Source organism: Ambystoma mexicanum, chromosome 5q (genome assembly GCF_040938575.1).
Source record: "Ambystoma mexicanum isolate Mex_15411 chromosome 5q, UKY_AmexF1_1, whole genome shotgun sequence".
In the NCBI taxonomy this organism is placed as follows: domain Eukaryota; kingdom Metazoa; phylum Chordata; class Amphibia; order Caudata; family Ambystomatidae; genus Ambystoma; species Ambystoma mexicanum.
In genome coordinates, this window is record NC_090933.1 from 183,221,740 (window position 1) to 183,245,352 (window position 23,613).

Genomic DNA, 23,613 nt, shown 5'->3' on the forward strand with positions numbered 1-23,613 from the left:
TCTGTTTGCGTCCAGACTGAACGCACAAAAAGAGAGGTTTTTCAGCTGGAGATTGGACCCAGCAGCAGCCAGAGTAGATGCCTTACTACAGGACTGGAGAGGTCAGATGCTCTACGCCTTCCCACCGTTCATAATGATGAACAGGGTACTGACAAAAGTACGCAGAGAAGCAGCGAATCTGATAGTAGTAGTTCTGATATGGAAATCTCAAGTATGGTTTCCGGCGCTCATGGAGCTAGTAGCGGACTTCCCGAGAGTACTACCCCCAAGGAGAGAACCTTCTCACGGACCCAGTTGGGTCATCTCACCCTCTGAGAGTGAAGGGGACGCTGCTGTTGATGGCGTGCAGGATAGCAGGAGACGCTGGAACCTCCCAGGGATTTCGGCATAAACTGCTAGCCTCATCACCGAGTCATGGGCTCCTTCGACTCGAAGGAGCGACGACGCAGCTTGGAACAGATGGTCGACATGGTGCAAGAGGAGAAGTATTCATCCCGTTTCTGCCCCTTTAGTCGAGATACTGAATTTTGTAGCGGAGCTCCTACAAGATGGAAAAGCATAAAGAACAATAGGCGTGTATAGATCTGCGATATCAGCAAGGCACATGCCAGTGGAAGGAGTGCCAGTAGGAGAGAATATAGCAGTGATACGGCTCCTGAAAGGAATACGATTTAGGAAGCCGCCACAGCCTAAGTACGAGTCTTTATGGGACGTATCAGTAGTGCTGAAACTGCTAGCAGACTGGCCTAGTAACAGATATCTGTCACTAGGAAAACTTTCGGGGAAACTAGCTATGCTACTATGCATGGTGTCATGCAGGAGAGTGGCAGACGTCAAAGCCCTAGAAGTCAGTAGAAAGACATATGGGCCAGAAGGAGTAACATTCAATCTAGCCAGAAGAACGAAAACAGATTCCTCCACGGTCACATACCCCTACATGCAAGAGCATCCGAAGTGGTGCGTAGCCACATACATAAAAGAGTACGAGAGTAGAACAGCAGAACTAAGACCGGCAGGGACAACCCAATTATTAATAGCACACAGGAAACCACATAAAGGAGTAGAAACAGCCACTATAGCGCAATGGTTCAGAAATATCATGAGTCTAGCGGGCATAGACATGACAAGATTTGGAGCGCATTCAGTTAGAGGGGCAATGGCCTCAAAAGCACTAGGGCAAGGCGCAGCCTTGCAAGATATTATGAAAGCAGCAGATTGGGCTATCGATACAGCGTTTAGAACGTTTTATTTTCGACCAATTAACACTATAGAAGAAGCAGTACTAAGAAGCTTTGAACAAGCTTAATGCTCGCCTCCGTCTTGACATAGAATGAAGATTCCCCCTGCTAATATCACAGGGAGCTCTTCATTCTATTAAAGACAAGGAGGCAATCATTAAATTCCCGCCCTGGATACACGGGAGATATGTGCAATGATGAGTAGAACAAATTGATGTATTGCAAATGACTTACATGAAATTTCTTCCAGAATAGGGTGTGTATCCCCCGCCCTAACATGTACTATTTTTATTTCCGACACTAGGAGATGAGCAGAAGAACGGCTGAAATCGCTCGAGAAGGGAGTGAGTCGCGCGGAACGAATACGCAAGTTAAAATGCGAGAGACCGACTCGACATAAAGAATAAAGTTCAGAGACTAAGTTAGCCCAGTTGGCAGTTCAGTTTTGGAGAAGATTGCAGTTCAAAGCAGTCAAAGAAGAGGAGGAACAGAGGAACAGGAAGGACTAGGTCACATGGTTAAGACACTGGGAGTACAAGGAATGATGGGATATGGAGTTTGTAAAAAATAAATGTTATTTCACAAAGAAGAAATTTAAATTTTATGTTATTTGTTGAAACTACTGGAGAGTAGAATAAAAGAGAAGATGAAGCTTAGTGCTCGCCTCCTTGTCTTTAATAGAATCAAGAGCTCCCTGCACCATTAGCAGGGGGAATCTTCATTGGGATTTGTTGACCAGGAGCAAAAAGCAGCTCCTGTGTATCGGGCATCACCCGTTAGGCAGGAGCTACCTCTGGGGAACCAGAAGTCAGCCCACAGTGCGCAGCAAATGTATTATGAGCGCAAGAAGCAAACTTTAACTTGTCCATTTGCATATTATGAAATATGCTTTAAATGTCCCTTAGGCGTGTCTTTTATTGTCCTGTAAACACATTTCCAAAACTACACAGTTAATATCAAATAGCTAGGTGTGTTTGGCAGCACTTGTGGCTCCTTGTAGCTATTGGTTGAAAGCTAACCAGGCCCCCCTTGAATATAAGCGGGAGCTAAATAGCCCCCATCTCCTGGCACATTCCGAACCCTTCGGCAATGCTTAGTTAAGAATTAGCTGGTGTAATGAGCCTCTGTAAATGTGGCATACACTTGTGCATTCAGATGCAAGGCAAAGAAGTATGTCAGTGAAACTAGCCTTACATGACATAAGCCATCTATGCAAACTGGATGAAGGCAGAGGCAAGGAGGATTAAGGGTAAAAAAGGAAGAGAAGAAATGTGTGGCGCCGTTGATGGAGGGGGGGAGCCCTGCGTGTTTTTTTTAATATTAAAAAAGGCTTTGGGTCCGTCTCAAAGCAGAGACATTATTTGAGTGTGAAGTAACGGGGATGGGATGTTATCGTATGGTATTAACTGGTGCCCCATAAAGCACCCTTCGCACCCTCTGGCACACCAATATACCTTCACCACCGCTGAGAAGCAACTCAAGGTTTCACTATTGCCCGTTGGGCTTTGGATGAGACAATCATTGCTTTATAGATTTACATGCATTTCTTATGTTTACCTTCGATGTCTGTTGTGATAGAGAATTTTCATTTCAAAAGCTCTGGCTCTTTCAGCTATTTTATAACCAACTCCTCCCATTCCAATTATGCCAACGGTGGAACCAGTAACTTCATCTGACATCCAGTTTAAAGGATATGTTTCTGTGTCTGGAGAAACTGCAACTTGGATACCTAGTAAAAGGAAACATAGATGAGTGTCAATACCTGCCTTACAATTGAAATGCTCAAACATTGAAATAGCTACCACATACTATATCTATCTATATGTTTGTGGAAATTAACTTTCTTCTTAAGTATATGATATGACATTTATAACGCCCTATACACAAGTGTTTCAAGGTGTGACAAGGCAAGGGAGGCGGAACAAAGGAAGGACAGACAACGATCATGCTAGGCCAGGTGTCATTCAGATCGCGCAATTGCAGGGGAGGGGGGGGTGGAGAAAAGGGTGTGGGGGGAGGAGAAAAGGGTGTGGGGGGAGGGACAATGCAGTACATGGGAGTAGAATAATAACAATAAGTAAAGTAACGGCCAGCAGGTGGTAAGTGCAAAGGCGAGTGCAGACAACAGGTGTCAAGTGCTGGTGGTGGGATTGAAGGGATACAGAAACAGTCCCAAAGTGCAGGGGATGCCAGGCAGGCAGTGCAGGTGTGTGTGTGACTGGCTGGGAGGGACCTGGGCTCAGGATCAGAGGGTGGCCAGGTAGCCAGTGCATTATCCGAATCCGCCAGGAGGTCAGCTCTGAGTGATAAAGAGTGATAAAATGACTACTGCTTTATAGGTGTAATGGATTGTAGTGTTTTAAACTCTTACTGAGCTCCACACTAATACTAAACCAGCAGTGATCTCATTCAAAAAGGTGAAACAGGCAAAACATAAATCGTAGATCTACTTGGCCCGTTTAAGGTAGGGTAGACCATACTTTTTAAGTGTTGTGTGAAGCAGCAAGGAACATCCAGAATAATAGTGCTGTGGTACCAAAATAAAAGAAATGCCCAATAAAGGTTCTATAACATAATTAAAAAAATAGACGTTAATTACACTAAAAGAACACACAAACTCTTAAAAACATTAGCAACCCACCCTTGTAAGGAAATAGACAGATAATGCAGACCTGTGGGTGACAATGGCACTCTGGGCATGAAGAGCAGGAGTATACAGGCAAATAGCCTTTGTAGCAAGTGCAAATTCAAGCATAGGTCTTTTAAGATATAAAATGGGTTCTAATGTGTCACTAGTGCCCATAGAACAGGGCCAGTGTGACAGAACCACTGTTTTATACCTGCAATCTTCTTTCAGGGTCTCGACAGTGTCAAGCTCGGCTTCTAGGCGCTTTCAGCCGAGTCAAGTTGGATGCAACTCGGTCAAGATGGTTCAAAGGGATAAAGCAGCATGGGCAATCCAACAAGTGGCAATGGCTTCAGGCTCAAAGTAATTTGGGACAATCAGTGATGTGCACAGCCGTGCGTTTCGAAGGCTCAACAGTGGAGAAATTAGGCGATTCCAGCCTATTCCCTCTTCACCCGACTAACTCACAGCCTTCTTTTCTGCAGCCTGAGCGCCTGGGGACCAATTCCGTTGGTGACGGTGCGCGGTACAAATACCTTTAACATTAACATCAGTGAGACAACTTGACTGGGTATAACGATGTGTTGCAGTTCTGATGCTGCAATCAGCCAAAAGAAGATAGGGAACATGCAAGTGATGTTGAGTCAGAGGCAGGAAGATGCTTAAGGGGATCACAAGTGTAGAATGTCAAAAGCAGCTCTATGGGGTTCTTGCAGTGACTCGAAGGGCCTTGAAGGCGCGCCAGCTGGCTTGCAGCTGTTTAAAGATGCAGTGAGAGCCAGAGGCAGCTTCCTTTAATTATGGGGTGCTGTAAGGCTCTGTTCAGGGTCTCTGTGGATAGAATAAGTCATTCTTCTGCCATTTCCAGCCAGGAAGGTAGTCAAGAACGCTTGTAGTTGTGCCACTTGAGCGGGCAGAGTTCTAGGTACCAGTGTTAAGGCATTAGGCATGCATTTTGGTTGTTTCAAATGTTCCCCTGTAGCAGGGTGGGAAAGTCTGCACCCTCCTTGGAGATCCTTATCTTCACCCCAATGGCTGTGGACTTTGGGAAGACTTTACCCCCCAACAAGGTTCAAGTGAAATCTTCTTTAGATAAGATTCATCAGGATGCTTTTTCAAGAAGAGTCACAAGATGATTCAATTAACGAGGTGAGAGTGTCTCACCACCTTATATAGCCAGCTTGACACAGAAGATTAGTCAATTCAAAGCCTTCTCTAAGTGGCCAATCCTTGCTGCTTTAACAAGGGTTTTGCTTTCTATCAGCTCCCATAGTGATATGTCTACAGGAAGAAAAGGTCACTAGAAGTAACTGTGGCCTAGGCATTTTCAGGACCCTTCTCCTGGGCGCAAATCCTCTCTTAAATTACACTACACCTCTGCCTCTACTATCTCCCTAAGATTACAAACCTCCAGTGATTAAACCCTGGTGTGACTTCCCCAGCTCCCTTTGAAGCAATGGTTCCTACCTCACCGCATGGGGGTATGTACTATTCCTAGCACAGAAGAAAGCAGCCCCCAGAGCTAGGCCCACCACCTGTTGTGGGTGACCCCCTCAGCCTCAGACAAATAAGCAAAACATCCAACAATTGCTGTAGTAACAGGAAACCAGTTAATAATACAATGACATTAAGTGGATTTTTGCTTTTATAACTGCACCTCTTCATAGGCCACCATATCAAACTAGATGTAGTTTTATATTTTACCAAAGTAACAACACAAGGCCTTGGTATACACTTATGTATAATTTGAATCAAGGAGCCCACTGTTAAAGACAGCCCATGTCTATTGGAATTAATGTAAATTCAGCTGGATGTTTTCAAGAATGCACATATTACTCTCTAACTACCATGTTGCCAAATCACATTGCAGCATTTGCAGCTGCTGGTTTGTCAGTAGACAGGGCCCAGCAAAAGTACACACGTTCACTATGCTTTAAGCATGCAGCATTGCAATGTGAGGCCTGGTTAACAGAGTTCACTTTCTGGGAGAGAAAACCAGAATAATTTAGCATAGAAAAAGTTTAAAAAAGCTCAGGCTAGTACATCCTTGCAGATGGTATTCTGCCACAGAGGAGAACCTATTCTGCCACACAGGAGAACCTATGTCCCTAGTAGTTGTGGGTATTCATGTGCATAAAGATGGAGCCGAGATATTGATTGAATAGGTGATCTTGATACATGTATAGGTGGTTTGAGGGGGGTCTAAATGTTACACAAGATGTATGAGCAGGCGACTCTGAAATTGCTGGATCCCATACGCAGCACAGAATGAGGTCTGCATTGCTGGTAGTTTCATGATATAATGTGATGCACTAATAAAGATCAGGCTTTTCCCATCTTGACTTATTTGCTATCTCTTACACCATGGATCACATATTCAGGCTGTACTGTGTGATGAATCTAGTGAGATCATCACTAGGGCCCGGTATGGGCCTTCTCTTGTGTGGCCAGGCGAAGGCAGCCGATACCTGATCCTGACCCTGGGGGTGGTATCATGTGGAAGAATCACATGGGAGGAGACTCATGCCAGGGGAGCCCAGCTGACAGGCAGACGTGCTCCCAACTCAGCATCACGGCGTGCCATTGAGAGCAAAACCACAGACGATCAACTGAGCTGTCAGAGCTCCAGAAGACAGACGCGCAGCTCACCGAAGGTACGCGGAAGCAGCATAGAGAGCCGGCAGGATGCTGGATGTCTGCCGCAACAGCTGACTGCGAGGAGCTGCCAAAGAAAGCTGGTGAGTTGGCCAGATGCAAACGCTGATCCCAGGGCGCGCCGCATGAGAAAATGGTTACATCCTCATAATTTTGAATACCAAACAATTAAAGAAACAGAGCAGAAGTGGCAAGAGCGCAAGTTCCCTTATACGGGACTACAACTGGGGAAAGCTTATAACCAGCATTATCCAAGGCCAGGAGGCTGTGAGAAACCCACAATAAAACAACAAAGGCATAAATCCCCCTTCAGGAGAGATACAATGGGGAAGCTTACATCCCGCATTGCCAAAAGCCAAGAGACTGTGAAATCACAACGAGGCGACAAGGACACAACTCTCCCTTTTTGGTGTTTTTGGGATATCAACTGGGGGAAACCTGTAACCCAAATAGTCAACAGTCAAGAGGTTGACAACACACAGCTAAGAGACACTTTAAGAATAACTCTTATATATCATGTTCTTGTTTGGGGAAAACTGGAACACACATTACCAAGAGTCAGGAGGTCATAAGAAAAGGCAGTTATTGTTCAGCCCTCCTTCCAAGAGACATTGGTTTATTTTAAAATGTTTTTATTGGCATTTGTATATAGACATTTATACATGCATCAAACACTTTCTTTTCTTTTGCAGTGTAGGTCGCCTGTATACTTATTCTCATAACATTAACAACAAATTAACACCATAACAAAACACAAAACTTACTTCACTTATCAGCCAACATATTTTAACAATCAATCCCTTTTGCCTTGCAGATGATCAGGAGTATCATGTGTAAGTCATGTTGTCTCCGGTAGGGGAATCTCGTTTGGAGTAGAACCAATTCCTTAGTGTCCTTCATGTACAACAATAATCAGTTAGCTTGTAAGTAGCATATGAATGTTCATGGGGGTTTGTCATCTGAGGGATGGAACATGTCCCACACCAGCGTTTTCCAAGCTTCATAGTTAACACTCGCAGTCGCCTCAGATCCAGCAACCATCCCACCCCTCAACTCTGGACTCTGCCTCTGCCCAAAGTTCAAATTCCTTGTGCCAGTGTGCGTGTTGTGTGCCCCAGGGTTATTTCCAGATCATCGCTATGGATCTTTTGGCCAATATGCATGTCATGTCCATGAATGTTACCACTTGTTTGAATTTACTATCCCTAGGGTATGCCCTCAGCAGACATTCTTTCGGGGTCCATTCATATCGTACAACCCCATCCCTTCTGCAGGACTGTTCTATCCATGCCCAGAATCGTTGTATATGCACGCACCCCCAGAACATGTGTATTAAACCTGCTTCCGCAGCACCCACCAGGGGCACAGTGTTTGCGTGTTGCTGTTGAATTTGGCTATTCTGTGTGGTGTCATGTAGGTGCGGTATAGAACGTTCAGCTGGATTAATCCAAAGCAGGGGTTTCGGGACACTTCCGGGGGATATAATCGTATTCGTTCCCACTCCCTTTCGTTTATGTCTCCCCCCAAATCAGCCGGCCAGTGTTCTTTCAGCACTGTGATCTTAAGGTTGGGCCTATATGCCAGTAAACCAAATAATCTGGGCACCGGTTTCCTGCCAACACTCAGGTTATGCATTACAGTCAATAAGAGGTTGCTTGCCGGTTCCCCAACCATTCCGCCCACCTCCCTCTCGCCACCTTCCTGATCCTCTGGTTCCACAGAAACTGCCCTTTAGGCAGCCCTTCCCTCTCAATTAAAGATGCAAACTCCCTAAAGACACCATCTACATGTCTCCTCAGGTGTAGATACCCATCCTTCCCAGTGTCTCACCACCGCCAAGTCTATTCCGTCCTTAGAGACATCTGCAGCAATTGGTATATCAGGTGAGTAGGGGTGCTCGAGCTTCAACAGTGTCAGGGCCCTATGCCACACTTGCCGCCCCGGTGTCACAATCATAGGCGTGTTCCTCAGACATTGCAGAGGTAACCACAGTACTTCCTTCAGGTGTGCCAGAGCCACTAGACTTTGTAGCAGCACTGTTTCCGAAGTGGCCTCATCAGAGAGCCATCTGGCTACAAAGCGAAGTTGTGCTGCCAAATAATACCTCTCCAGATCCGGCAGTTGTGTCCCCCCTTCCTTGTAGGGTAAGCAAAGAGTTGTAAGTACTGGTTTGTGTCGGGCGGGGCCCCATAGGAATTCTCGTAACTTTACTTCTAATAGGCTGAAGAAGGGGGTCTTCATATAATAGTGGACATTGTTGAAGTAATACAGGAACCTCTGTAAAAATATTCTTTTGGTGATAGCACCCTGCACATCAAAGACAACGGTAACTTGGAGCAGAACGTTATGGACTTTCTCAAGCCTTTCACCACAGTTGCCGTGCTATTTTCATGCATGTTCTCAGGCGTGTGCCCTATATTCACCCCAAGTATCTGAATGAGTCCAGCTGCCATTGGAGCCCCACACTCGGTAATTCGTCCACTGTCTTCCCCCTTAGGCCCGCCAATGGGAATATGCAGGACTTTGCCCTACTGAAGCAATACCTTCGCATAGTTGTCTAGCACCTCTAGAATCAATGGTGCGTTCCAGCATGGATCACTTAGGTACAGTAAAACAATGTCTGCGTAAAGCGATACCAGATGGCTAACTCCTCCCACCCACATACTTGCCTCCAGGAACTGCTTTCTAAGGTAGACTGCTATTGGCCCCAGCCCCAGCACATACAGCATGGGTGACAACGGGCACCCTTGCCTGGTGCCCCTTTGTATATTCCAAGTCGACGACATCAGCCTTCCTGATTGAACCCTCGCCACCGGCGCAGTGTATAGTATATTTATCCATTGAATAAATTGTTCACCGAATCCAAATTCCCTCAGTACTGCCAGTAGCCATTCCCAGTACAATGAATCAAACACTTTTTATCACGTCTAATGACATTATTGCACAGCCGTTTGTGCTATTACATGTTGTAGACGGTGCAAATTCATGGCTGTGCTACGGCCTGGTATGAAGCCATTTTGATCCCTGTGTATCAGTCCACCAATCACCCTGGACAGTGACTTCGCTAATATAGTCGTTAGTATCTTTATATTGTAATGTAACAGAATGAGTGGCTGATATGAATCGCATCTGTCAGTGGCCTTCCGTGGCTTGGGGATCGGAACTACTAGGGTTTCCCTCATAATCATTGGTTGCACTCCCTTTACGTAGGCCTCCTTAAATACCTCATGCAACACCGGGGTCAGGACTGGCACGTATGCTTTATAGAACTCTTCCAAGAGAAAGTGGTGTGGAGAATCTTGTAATCAATATTGCCCCCAAGTTGATTGTAGTTGTAGGAGCGTTCTTCCTTTCAGGCAAATATACCAGCAATGGGATCATAGTAGTTAGTTTTAGCAAGCCAGTATACCAAGAAAGAAGAAAATGGTTTGCAGAAGTACGTTTGTGGCAAAAAAGGTGTGTTGGAAAAACCTTTGTTGAATCCAAAAACATATTAACCTTTTCATGTGTTTAACAATTTGTGGCATCTTCAAGAGTAGTTGCTGTGCTATCCTGACAAAAGCAGTTCATTTGAAGAAGGTGTGACATGCTGATGATTGTTGGGCATTTTGAAAAGAATTGCTTTGGTTTTGAACTTGTCTTATGAAATAAAGACATTTAACTTTCCAAGAAAGATACTAAATACCAATTGTTTTAAATTGTGAACAAACATTTGAGGAAAAGATATTTGCTGTGTCAAGGGGAAGGATACCGTGAATGCAAAAGACTTGTTTCTGTTACCTTGAACAGAACTTTGTTAAATCAGAACTATGCTCAAAGTATACCTGAATTGATCCAGGGGAAGGGAGCCCAACCATGGTCACAAGGAGTGCTTTCAAAAATCTTTAAGTTTGAATTGATACATTGTTTTCCTGAACTAAAGATTGTCATACATTCCCTATGTAATGTTACTGTGTGTATTAGTGTGAGGGTCTGAGACTCTATGGGCCGTGGGTCATTTATTTTTAGTTTTAAAAGCTAAGCAGGGATCTCCTTGTTAGGAGAGGGAAAGATAGGTGTCATTCCCACCCTTTTTCATTTAATAAATAGCAAACCTTGAGAAAACTTTACAGTTGTGCCCGTCTCGCATTTCGATACCTCACAACTGTCCCTTTAAAGTAAATACAGTCTTAGGCAATTCATTTAAATATACAGGTCCCTTCCTAGCAGATAGATCATGCAATCTTAAATTGCCTCATTATTGGCAGAGATGGAGTCATTTACTTGTGAAGGCTATTAAAACTCACTTCACTGTCCTAACACTACTACACATCTTTCAACCTTGTTACCCCCAACTGATAATACTTCCTTGATTTACTCTCCAAGTCCTTCTCATCTTCACCAAATGTGCCTCTGCTACAACAATATCCAGTTTGACAAATATCCAATGCCTCTAGCAGCACTCATTCCACATGGAGCACTTTATTCCCCCATCAGTAGACCTAATTTTAAATGAAAACCTAGCCCAATCTAGCGTTATTGTCTCCCACACATATTATGCACCATTGTTAACTATTTGCTTTGCCTACAAGCTTTTAAATGGTTTCTATTCAAAAGTCCACCCCACTCTGGAATCACATAATCATGAGCACAATAGAATGCCTATTGGTAATAGGAACTCCCGTCCCCTGCACACCATAAAGTAATGGAAAAGGTGGTTTTCCAATCAAAATTGAATCTCTTTGATAGTTTAGTAGTTTCACAATATAGGAATTCGAAGGATGAAAGGTAATTACATCAAATATAGTAGTTTTTCAAAATAACTGAACATCAATGGTTCATTCACTTTGTTAATATTGGTATTTTTACAATTCAAAAGAGTAGTAAAGCAAAGAAAACTTTTTTTCATGTGAGTTTAATTTACTCTAGAATCAACTAACAAAAATCAAATGATCATCATACTTCAAAAAAACAAATCACATATTTAGATACAGAGCTCTACACGTTTCGAGAGATAGTGCCTCTCTTCTTCAGGAGCAAAATTAATTCAGAGATATTCAAAAATATTCTCAAAAAGGACTTTATCAGGCTCAAAAGTCTTTCTTGGTATATGGTGCAATTTCTTTGTGAGATCATGGAAACGTCATCTATTGGCGTCAGTGTTCATTTTGTGGTAGTGATCTTTTGAACCTGAACAAGTCCTTTTGAGAATATTTTTGAATATCTCTGAATTCTATTGTGATCATGATAGTGAAATCTGACCCACCACACCCATTTGCCCTTCACAAGGCGGGGCCTGGCCCTATGCTATCAGTATAGGTAATTTCGGGAGATTTCCGATTTCAAAACATTTGCAAAAATAAGAAGTTAGGACACAAGGTCAGCATACCGGTCTGGAGTGTACTGTTCATAGTGAAATTTGACCAACCCCACTAATTCGCCCTGCACAGGGGTGGAGCAGGGTCCGGCCCTGTGCTATCAGTATAGGCGTTTTCAGGAGATTGATTTTGCGAATTTTCAATAATAGGAAGTTATGACACAATAAGACATACACAAGGCTATAGCAGACCCCCACGTGCATGTCAGCTACAGACCTGGGCAACACCGGGTGGTACTGCTAGCTTTTAAATAAGTCAGAGTTTTCTACCTTGTCTCTATGATCGATCATTGACAATCTAATTATATGTTGGCTTGCCATCTTCAACTATGAACTCTCCATTCCATTTACCATGCCTCCCTTCAGTGTATGGGAAATGGGATAGAAATTAGCTGAACCTGGTTGGGGGAACCCATATTACCCCTTTCTCTCAAAGGGAACAATCTAATAATTCTATTTGATTTCTCATGTTATCCCGCAATCTAATTCATTGTGGAGGTTAAGGGAATGAACTACCAATTAAACATTCCGGAAGATGATGACAACCATATGTATTCCAGCAGAAAAGAATGATCTATTGTACCCGCAACACAGAAGAATCTGCCTGCTTTCTTCCTATTAGTGCCAGGTGCTATCTTGACCCTTCTGATTGCTCTATTAATCAGTTCTCACAGGGCAACCAGTCTGGGCACCTGCATGAAAGGGACAAAATCAGTAAACCTAACAAAAATACATGCTCACCTGCTCACTCACTCATTACCCAAACAATAGCTTTTTTTTCGGTAAATGAAACAATCTTTATTAACAATTACATGAGTCAAGTCACAGATACAAATGATCAACCTGCAAGGCTGCATCATGAGCATCCATCAGGAACCACCATTATCGTATTCTGTATACTATCACCCCTCTTGGTGTGGGACCAAGCCTGACTTTCATAAGGTCTTTGCCCTTTTATAATGAGTTGGCAGCCGAAGAACGATGGTCTGGAGGGTTGCCCAGAGCAATGCCACAGGTTAAGATTAATTCTAAATCTTCAGCCATCACACCTTTTGTTTTGCTATAGTCACCAAGAGTGGGGCGGCTATGTCCAGACGTGGGTCCCATACCTGCTAAGCTTAGAGACCCAAGCTAGTCCTCACTGATAAGACCCAACAAGGCCGAAACATGTTTGGGGATGCTTGTGGTCTCATGCAGAAGGGATGTTACCAAGCGGTTCGGGCTGGACTGCCCCTTTTGGTGTGGGACCAAGCCTGATTTGCATGTGGTTGTTCTCCTTTTGTAATGGCTTGGGAGACGAAGTACGGTGGTTAAGATTAATTCTAAACCTTCCAGCCATCACACCTTTTGTTTTTCTACTATTTCCACCTACAATTACTGTCTGCGCCCTTCGATTCCCTTTCCTCCTTCTTTGCAGGCACAACACCCCCCCCCCTGGAAAATGTAACCCATAACTGACACATTGCCTCCCTCATTCCCCCACCCTGAAATTCCCTGTCCTCCCAAACCCTACCCAGCAAACATCCACTCATAAACTCTATTTTTCACTGTTAAAGATCTACATTTCCCTGAATGCTTCATAGATCCTGCTCTCTGTCTATTCACTTCCCCTACAACCTGTCATGCTTCTGCGCCCCACCACCCTCTATTATTGTATACCAGTTTCTCCAGGCCCATACACCTATGCTTCCAATGTTCCCACATTCGAAGAGAAGACTCCCCCCCACCACTTCATTGTGATGCATTTCTTTACCAAGGCCCAGCCTTTTAGGGCTCCTTCAAGCACTGTGAAGGAGGAGCCTCCCTGGACCTCCAAAAAGCAACAATAATTTCTTTGAACTTTATGCGCAACAAGTTTGAAAATACATTGCGAACATCTAAAATCTCATCAAACACAACTTTGTCTTCACCAAGAGGACATGACCACTAATACTTGACACATGCCCACATCCACACCTGTCTTTGATGCGCTTATAGCGCTTATACCACACACGTCATACAATGAACACCAACCACACACACACACACACACACACACACACACACATAATAGGCGGGGGTCCCAACATCGAATACAAATGTACTCTAACACTCACCACACTTCCTGCATCCTCCACGCACACCCATATGATCCTCTCTCAGCGCCAAGCACTCTCAATCACGCACTACACTACATCTCATCTTCCGTCCACAAACATCATTGAGAATATCATCAACTTCAACTTCTCTTCTTCCATCACAACATAGACAATTACCCTGGAAACCTCCACCTCTCAGACACCCATTACACTAGTCCATGAAAGACTGCATCTCAGATATCAACTCATGTAACCTTGCGCCTCACATGACTTCAGCCACTCATTTAAAAGGCAAGACCCTACACCTTATCCATGATCTCAACTCTGCTACTCCCACGCTCTCCTTCCTCCAATTATCCCCCATTGACTGGTTCAAGAATCATGCTACCTCATTTCAAATCACCAACCCATCTCAACACACTTAACTCACACTGATCTGTTCAAACCAACACAAATAACTACTAGAATATTCAAAATTGTCCCTGCAAGGTACTTATCAAACACCAATCAGAGCAGACCAACAGTTATTTCTCCCTTTATGCCCCACTAAATACCTGTTTCACAGACATCAACACTTCCAAATCCAACTCTTTCACAACCAGAAAGCTAGAAAAGCCTTTTCACTTCAACCATAGCAAATCAGAAAACGCTGAAACCTTCAAATCTGCAAACTCCACATGCAAATTATCAGTCTGCAAGGATAAATATGATTACTAACCAGTGCAATAACTGAAGCACCTTACAGACTTTCAAACAATGCAGTAACCCCACTTCCATGACCGATCATCTGACAATTCATTGAAAAATCCACAAAAATAAATTAGTTCTTCATTTAATTTGTTTTACATCATATGCCATAAAAAGAAATACACAACAAGAACCTCAGACTGCCCCATCAAACCCTACCCCCATCATGCAACTCTGGCACACATCCAAACCGCTTTCAATTGACTTCCTCCACTCATTCATAAGTCCAATGCCACATCGTATGATGATGACATCCTACACTCACCAGTCAATAAAATTCAGCTCTCCTTTTCCTCACTTTCATTAACATATGCCTTCTTACTGCTACCTTCCCCTCCTCCTGAATACTAGACAGATCCTACCAGTGCTTATTAAATAGCATCTTGTCCCTTTAAACCCCACCAACAAATGTTCCAAACCACACTGCCATCTCCAGGATACAATCCTGTAAATGTCCAAAAGAAATCCAGGTGAAGAGCATGTGGACTGCAACAGCGTCCTCCAATTCTGGTGAACTATGGTGCGTGGTGAAATGAAAGATCTTACACTAAGGTAAGGGAAGTGAACTTCTTTACTAGGTTCCAGTGACAAGGCAAATTAATCAGGTAGGTCCAAAGGTAAGTAACTAGAAAGGTACACAGGAGACATCCACTGGCCTCCTCTTTCACAGGCTGGTTCACTCCAACTGACATTCATGGAGCTTACAGGGGCACTCACACCACAACATTCCATAGGCATAACATTCCATCAGACATTCCCTTATGCAAGCATTCATGCAGGACCAAGGCAGGGAACACAAGACACAACACATCTCCCTCCTCAATAGAAACCAAGATAAAGGTATGGAAAGAAGTGCGAGAGAAAATACACATGGTAATGTGATCAAAGTTTGAACCAACAACACTCTGGTCACCTCCACTCCAAACTCCAAAACTCCAAACCAAGACCCACTCAATCCATTACGAAGAACAAGGAGACATGCCTTATGCTCCCACCAACATAGTCCCTTCAATGACATGCAAAGCGGCCAATCCGCTATCCAATACACTCAGTCTGCAGTAGGCCTACCACAGACACTCAGATCAAGGAACCAGCCTTAACTCTTAACACACCACCATTGCCACACGATCCCAAAACAACATCCTCATTCATCCTGCTGCCAGCAACTGAGGTGTACTGAAACACAGCACACCCTCCATCGTCTAGTATACTACGAGAACAAATAATCAGAGATCAAAATGCACAGGCACCCACTCTGTGCACGGCAAGCAGAAAGGAACACCTCCTAGGGTAACAGCGTCCAACTACCCAAGGCACGGGTAGGAAACCCCCCTCAAGTGTGTTGTCCAACACCACAATATTTGTGGCACGGGTGGCAAAACACCCATTTAAAACTAGTGTCGGGTTTCAAACCTCCAAACTCTGTTGCACAGGTGGCAGAACACCCCTTTAAAACTAGTGCTGGGTTCCAAATGCCAAAACTTGTGGCATAGGTGGCAGAACACACATAAAACCTGTGCTGAGTTCCAAACCCCAGAAATTGTTAAAAGGCGACACTTCCAACATTTCACCAATGAACATCACATGTACGATACACCCATCACCCTCAACCACACAGAGGATGATCATTTGCAATACATATATTGAAACTCTAAACATTTTGTGAAACAGTCCATAAAGTACACGTTGGTCCTGTGGAAGAAAATTGTTAATGCACATCACTTTTAAATAATCATGTAATTCAATGCTCAAAAATGTAGCCATTGCTATTAAAGAGGTCACGTTATATATACTCCATCAGCCCAAAAATCAACCTCAACCACAGACCAACAAACAGAGCTGCATGCATCTCAACAAGCAGAACCTAAGTTAAAGCACAGGCCTCACAACGCAACAGTAACCTAGTCGCATTGCATGCTATCATGTGACACAATCCCACAATGGGAACTAATTTCAACAGAGGACACGTCAAATACAGTCATATCAGCCAAACATCAAACCCCACTCCAAGCACAGACCTCACATGACATTTTAACCCAAACATTTAATTGCAAGATCTCTCCAAAATGTGTCTCCTGTTCTGGCCAAAAGAAAAATATTGCTGCAAGGTCACTTAACATTTCTCCCCGATCTGGCCAGAAGAAACTCTTACAAATGGGACCAAAAAAACCAACCCTTTTGAAAAAATATGAAAAATAAATGAGACATGTTGCAAATTTTAATTTTGTCAAAATTTCCTTCAATCACATAGGAAAAGAAAGTGCTGTCTGTCCGGAACACGATGCCAGACATTAAGGATAGTACTTTAGGTGCAACTCCATACCCTGTCCTCAATAGGAGACGGCCTCTCGGTGGCACCCTTCCATTTGTTCCTCTCTCTTGACTCAATTACAGACCAGCAAGCACGATATCTGATCGCACTGCCATCCAGCGTTGCCCCGGGTTCCCAGACGTGCCCAGGGCGAAGATCTCCACTGGAAGAAAACAAACGACGTTGGCAGAACGAACACGGGTTCTTTCCCCTAGTCCTCTGGAGGAGCGCTCGCAGAAAACAATAGCTGATGCCAGGACCAAGCCGTCTACAGGCGCAAACATCTCAATGTTCAGTGTAATCATGATCATCATACGCAGACCTCCTGACGTCACCATTGTCATGGAACCTGCAGGGGGCACAAAGCTCCCAACAAACTCGGACTCTTCATTTGCTCCGAGCCCGCATCATTGTGCTCACCTCGCAGATAACTCTCTGGCTCTATCATGCACTTCATCCTGGTAAGGCTCACACACAGGGAAAAGGCTGCATAACCCTCACCTCTTCTCTTCTCTCCGCTGCTTCCACTGCCAGCCTATAAATCTTACTAATTGCCCCATCAGTGGCCATACATTTTACGGATGGCCCACACTGGCCTCCATTGGGCATGAACCTCCCGGATGGCCCCACTGTCCTACAGTGGCCATTAATCTCACTGTCCTCCAGTGGCCATACTTTTTCACAGATACATTTCATGGATGGCCCCACTAGTCTCCAGTGGCCATAAATCATACGGATGGCCCCACTGACCTCCAGTGGCCATAAATCATATGGATGGCCCCACTGGTTACAGGTGCTTCTCGAGTGGCCAATTACTTCAAGGTGGCCCCACTGGTTAGTGGTGCTTCCCCAGTGGCCAAAATATGTAAGGTGGTCCACCGATGCTGCTCCAGTGGCCACAATTCTTTAAGGTGGTCCCACTGAAAGTGCTCAAAATGCTCCAACTGTTCATTCACTCCCAGGCTGATCTCCCAGTCGCTTTCAGTGGCCAAAATCTTTCAAGTTGTCCCCACCTATGCTCCAACTGGTCTTACAGTCGCTTCCTTCCCACCCCCAGCTGCCCCCTTCCTTCCTTGTAACTGCTGTTGGGCTATGGGACAACTCACCTTTAGAGGGTGGGGGGCCAGTAGATGTCCCCTCCTTGGCCTCACTACTTGCTTTCTTCCTTCAGGCACTGCTCACTCTGGACAGCTGTAGGTTCCTGGCCCTTCCCTCAAGCCAGCTTGTCACCAGTGTTGCCGGGTGAAATGAAAGATCTGATACTCAGGTAAGAGAGGTGAACTTCTTTAGTACGTTCCGGTGACAAGGTATATACATCAGGTAAGTAAGTAGGATAGTACACAGGAGACATCCATCGGCCTCCTCTTTCACAGGATGCTTCACTCAAACTGACATTCATGGAGCTTACAGGTGCACTCACACCACAACATTCCACAGGCATAACATTCCATCAGGCATTCTCGCATGCAAGCATTCATGCAGGACCAAGGCAGGGAACACAATACACAACAAACTAGTCATTGCAGCATAAAAACAGCTACCATCAAGATTGATGGCAATCCACTTAACAAATGGGACCCATATGTTCTGTTCCTTCTCGATCTCTGTGTAGCTTTCAAAACAGTCAACCACATGTCTCTACTTTCCAAGCTTTTGTTCCCCTAGTGCATCCCATAAATATGCTCAATTTGGTTACTTTTTCGCATCAGACCCACATCTATCTCGTCCCCTTCAATCCTGCCCCCCTTCACACCGAAAGTGGAGATCCCCAGTACCTCATCCTTTTCACAATGAATTTCAAATTGTATGAAGCATCTTGGAGTCCTACAATTGAAAACATAAAATGACTACATCAATAGGCTGTTGACAACATATTTTATTGTAAAAAACTAATCTCCAACAACATCGGCCATCTGAGATACTGCCTTGAAACCATCAAGAATAGGATGCTCGCAGTTTATCACGAATTGGAGCCAATGGAAACAGAACTAGTGCTTGGGAGCAAATTCCAACTTCTAATTGAAACATTTCTTACAAAGATGCACCGTAATGGCTTCTCTCCCATTATCTTCTGTTCTGTCAAGTCTCTGGGAGCAGGGGGCAAATGTCAAGTTGCAACCTTCTAGCCAGCCATGACAAGTCACTTGCCAACTCAATTCTACACATACACACACAACACCATTTCTCACTTGCCAAGAGTCTATTATCACTAGTCAGTGGCTAGTGCAAATTATGAGCACTATCTGGGAGTCTAAGTAGATAGACACCAATCCTTCAAAGAAAACCTGAAGAGGAAATGCCAGATAGCTTGATATGAGTGGATCCTCCAGAGAAGAATCAAACCCTTCCTCCAACCAAATGAATTTCAATTCACTGTCTAAGCTTTTTGAGGTGCTGTTAGATGTTGATGATAGTCATGCCCTCGTCATAAGCCTCCCTCAATACAAGTCCCCTGAAGATCATACTACAAACATCAGCAAGCATGATCTCACGTCAACACAAATTCAACCATATCATTCATGCCCCCCTCATTGGATCTCCCTTCAGGCAACATTGCAGTTTTAAAAAAAAACTTGATACAAGGAAACCTAATTACACAAGAGAAAACGTTCAACTCACCTGACCAGGTGAAATGCAATTCCCCTTCAAATCCAGAAGACACAAAAGGAATAGTCAAAGAAGAACAAGTTACTTACACCTGATAGCGTTCTTTCTATTGGATGTTCCTCCCACGTATTCCTCATTTTATGATAAATATCTCTCTATCTGCTTGGGAATTTTTTTTCCAACAGGGGGCGCTTTGTGCCTTCTTGTCTAGTCGATGTCCCTCGAGGGCCTCTGTTCGACTGTTGACATCATCATCAGTATAATCATCAGTATAATTAGCGCACGCAGCACCCGTTGGCTTCAGTTCTGTACCCCCCACCTGAAGAGGGATAACCAGGCATAACATAGACCATATGCTCCAAGAAAGCATAAAGTGTAAGAACACTTAAATCGTCCGGCGGGGTCGGCTGGGAGGGACAACGACAAATACGTGGGAGGAACATCCAAACGAAAGAGTTACCAGGAACAAGTAACTTGTTCTTCGAATGGACAAGTAACTTGTTCTTCGAATGGATTGTGCCCTCCCACGTATTCCTCATTTTATGATAAGACTCCCAAAGCAGTAATAATTTGGAGGTGGGAGTACAAATTAAATGTTGTTCTAATCATGGACCGAATGAAGGACTGCTTTTGCAAATTGTCCTCCCTGACTGGAAGATGAATCCAGACAGCAATGTCTCACAAAAGTGTGAACTGACGGCCGCTGAACAAATGTCTTTTATCGGGACACCTCTTTGAAAAGCAGAAGAGGCCACCATGGCTCTTGTGGAATGTGCTCTTAGGCCTTCCGGAGGGTCCTTGCCTGCTAATCTGTAACATTCACCAATAGCCAGGTTGATCCATCTGAATATAGTTTGTTTTGTAACAGCTAGACCCAGTTTAGGGCCAGTATACCCAATGAATAATTGTCATTTTGGCAAAATGTAGCCATTCTAGATATCAGCTATCTAGAGCTGTATAGTCCTCTTTTTAGGGGCTGTGTGGATGAGGACTAACAAATACAGTATACACAATATTCCACAAAAACAGCTACCTCTCTTCCAGCTATAATCTTTATAATCTTTTAGGGAGACCAATTCTCCCTAAAAAGAGATATTTCTAAAGGCACATGACTGAGTGATTGTTTTCGAAAATGGACGAAATCTGAATTCTCCTTTTCTTTGTCATGCATATATATTTGAATGAATTATTGCTTGTGTTTTAGACACATGATTCAGACTAGTGAATCATGCTTAGGTTTTAGGCATTTGGTATCTAATTGTTTTTTATGAACATTAAAATATGTACAAATTATTTCTTTTTTTAAATCCACGTATTCTCACCCTAATTTATGTTAACAGGTGTGTGTGAAAGCGTCAGGGGGACAATGAGATCGGCCTTATAGCTGGAAGGGAGGAAGCTGTTTTTGTGGAATATTGTGTATACGCCATTCTAGATATTTAAAACTGAGAGCCCTTTTTGGGTCCAGTCTATGTAATCTTTCCTCCTCCTTACCCAGATTGGGAAGTGGATAGAAAGTTGATAAAGAGATTTTTTGCCACAAGTGGAAGTCGGAGACTACCTTAGGTAAGAAAGAAGGTTTCACCATGAGAATAACCTCGTCTTTATGGTAAACTGTATGTGGAGGTTTATAGGAAAGAGCCTGTAGATCGCTTACCATGCGGGCTGACGTTATAGCAATAAGCAAAACAGTTTTGAATGTTAAAAGTCTTAATAGGCATGAGTGTAAAGGCTCAAAAGGAATGCATTTTAAAAATATTGAGATCCTATACATGGACATAGAATGGAACTGGTGGAAATACATTAGTAAGGCGTTTTAGGAATTGAACAATCAGAGGGATCTTAAAATATGAATCCTCCTCTGAAGAGCGCTTGACAATAGATAGCACCGCCAGGTAACCTTTCATTGTTCCAATCTGGAGTCCCAGAATTTCCAACTGTAACAAAAAGGAAAGCACCATAGGTGTGTCAAATAGAAAAGGATCCACATTCTTATCCCAGCACCAGCTGCTGAACTTCTTCCAATGACAGCGGTACAAAAATTTTGTTGCTGGCCTTATGGCCAAAAGCGTAACAAATCTCTATTACATCATCTGGGAGGTCCTAATCCTTGCATCTCAGTCTTTCAGAACCATGCGTGAAGGCTGAGTGACTTGACCTTTGGATTGAGAACCCGACCTTCCTCTTGCGAGAGAAGGTCCTCTCTTTGTGGAAGACACTTTGGAGGGCATATGGACAAGTCCAGAAGGTTCGGGTACCACTTCCTCCTAGCCCAATTCAGAGCAATTATGATTATGGATTTTCCAAACTTCCTCAACCTCCTGATCACACGAGGAATGACGGGGAGTGGAGAAAACACATACAGGAGTGGAAATTTCCAGTCCACCATGAACGCGCCCCCTAGAGCTCCTCTTGGAGGAAATTCCCTGGAGCAGAACTGTTCGCACTTCCGGTTGACACTAGTCGCGAATAGATCCACTTGAGGGGTTCCCCAAAGGGTGAAGATCTCTTGAAGGACCTCCTGAGCTAGTTCCCACTCAAGGGAGACTGTCCTGTGCCTGCTCAGAGCGTCCACCGCCGTATTCTCCTCTCCGGCTAGGTGAACTGCTGATAGGGAGATTCCTTCTTGAATTGCTCAGAACCAGAGCTGCATTGCCTCTCTGCACAGTGGTAGGGACCCTACACCTCTCTTGTTGATGTAGTACATGGCCACTGTGTTGTCCGTCAGTATCTGGATATTCTTTCCTAGTACAGAGGGTAGAAAGGCCTTCAGCGCTAGTCTGATTGCCCTCAGCTCCAAAACGTTGATATGTAGTTTGGACTCTGATGGAGACCAACGACCGCTGATTGTCAGATCTTTGGTGTGGGCTCTCCACCCCATGAGCAAAGCATCCGTCACTACCTTATCTAATGTTGTCCTTGCAATCCCCGTCCACAGAAGATCCTGAGAGACTCTGCTTGGAACTTTCAGGTGGTCTGACATGCTGCCTGAAAACTGGGACCATTGATTCCTGAGAGCCCATTGGGGGGATCTCATTCTCATGCAAGCCTCTGGCACCAGGAAAATGCAGGATGCTATGAGACCGAGCGACCCCAAGAAATCCAATGTCGGAAGATGCTGGGCACTCTGGAATGTGGTAACCATCTGTAGGATGTGTTGGGCTCTCACCTCGGGTTGCAAGGCTTTCCCAGAGGAAGCATCCAGGACTGCTCCAATAAATTAGAGTCTTTGAGATGGCATCATGTGGGACTTCTTGTAATTGAGGGATGAGCCCAGTCTGTGGAGAGAGTGGCAGGTTATGCTGAGATGTCCCCTGGCTTGTTCGGGTGAATGAGACCTGATCAGCCAATCCTTTAGGTAAGGGTAGACGTGAATCCCACCTCTCCTGAGACTCGCTGCCACCACTGTTATGAACTTGGTGAAAACCCTCAAAACAGATAATGAGTACCGCCAACTGCGAACCTCAGGTACCTTCTGTGCTTGGGATGGATAGGCACATGAAAGTAAGCATTCTTAAGGTCCAATGATACCATCCAGTCTTGGAGTTGGAGAGCCTGAAGGATTTGGGAAAGGGCAACCATCTTGAACTTGTCCTTCCTGAGGAACTTGTTCAAGTTTCTTAAGTCCAAGATGGGTCTCATTCCTACGTTCTTTTTGGGAATCAGGAAATATGGGGAATACCAACATTTGCTCCTTTCCGCTACAGGTAAATGTTCAATTGCACCTTTCTCTAGCAGGATCTGGAATTTTGAAAGAGTGGTTCCCTGGTGGTTGATCCGGAGGCCTTTTTTTAAAAGGAAGGCAGTAACCTTGGACTACAGTTTCCAGTGCCCAAGCACCTGAAGTAATGACTTGCCACTCGTTCAGATGCTGAGTAAGTCTGCCTCCCACCAGGGTCTTGTGAGTGATGGCCTCAGAGTGGTTTTGAGGCGGCTGATGGTAAAACTGCTGCTGTGTGGGTTGGATTAGCACCTCTCCCATCACGAGAGAATCT

The 23,613-nt window shown here is 44.3% G+C and overlaps 1 protein-coding gene across 1 annotated transcript in view; it reads right to left on the minus strand.

Moving 5' to 3' along the window:
• Positions 1–23,613, minus strand: part of LOC138497322 (glyoxylate/hydroxypyruvate reductase B-like) — a 742,375-nt gene that overhangs the window by 600,062 nt on the left and 118,700 nt on the right. Inside the window, exon 3 of the mRNA XM_069620712.1 lies at positions 2,796–2,967. Within this exon, the coding sequence (XP_069476813.1) occupies positions 2,796–2,967 (172 nt within the window). The remainder of the gene's footprint in view (positions 1–2,795; positions 2,968–23,613) is intronic.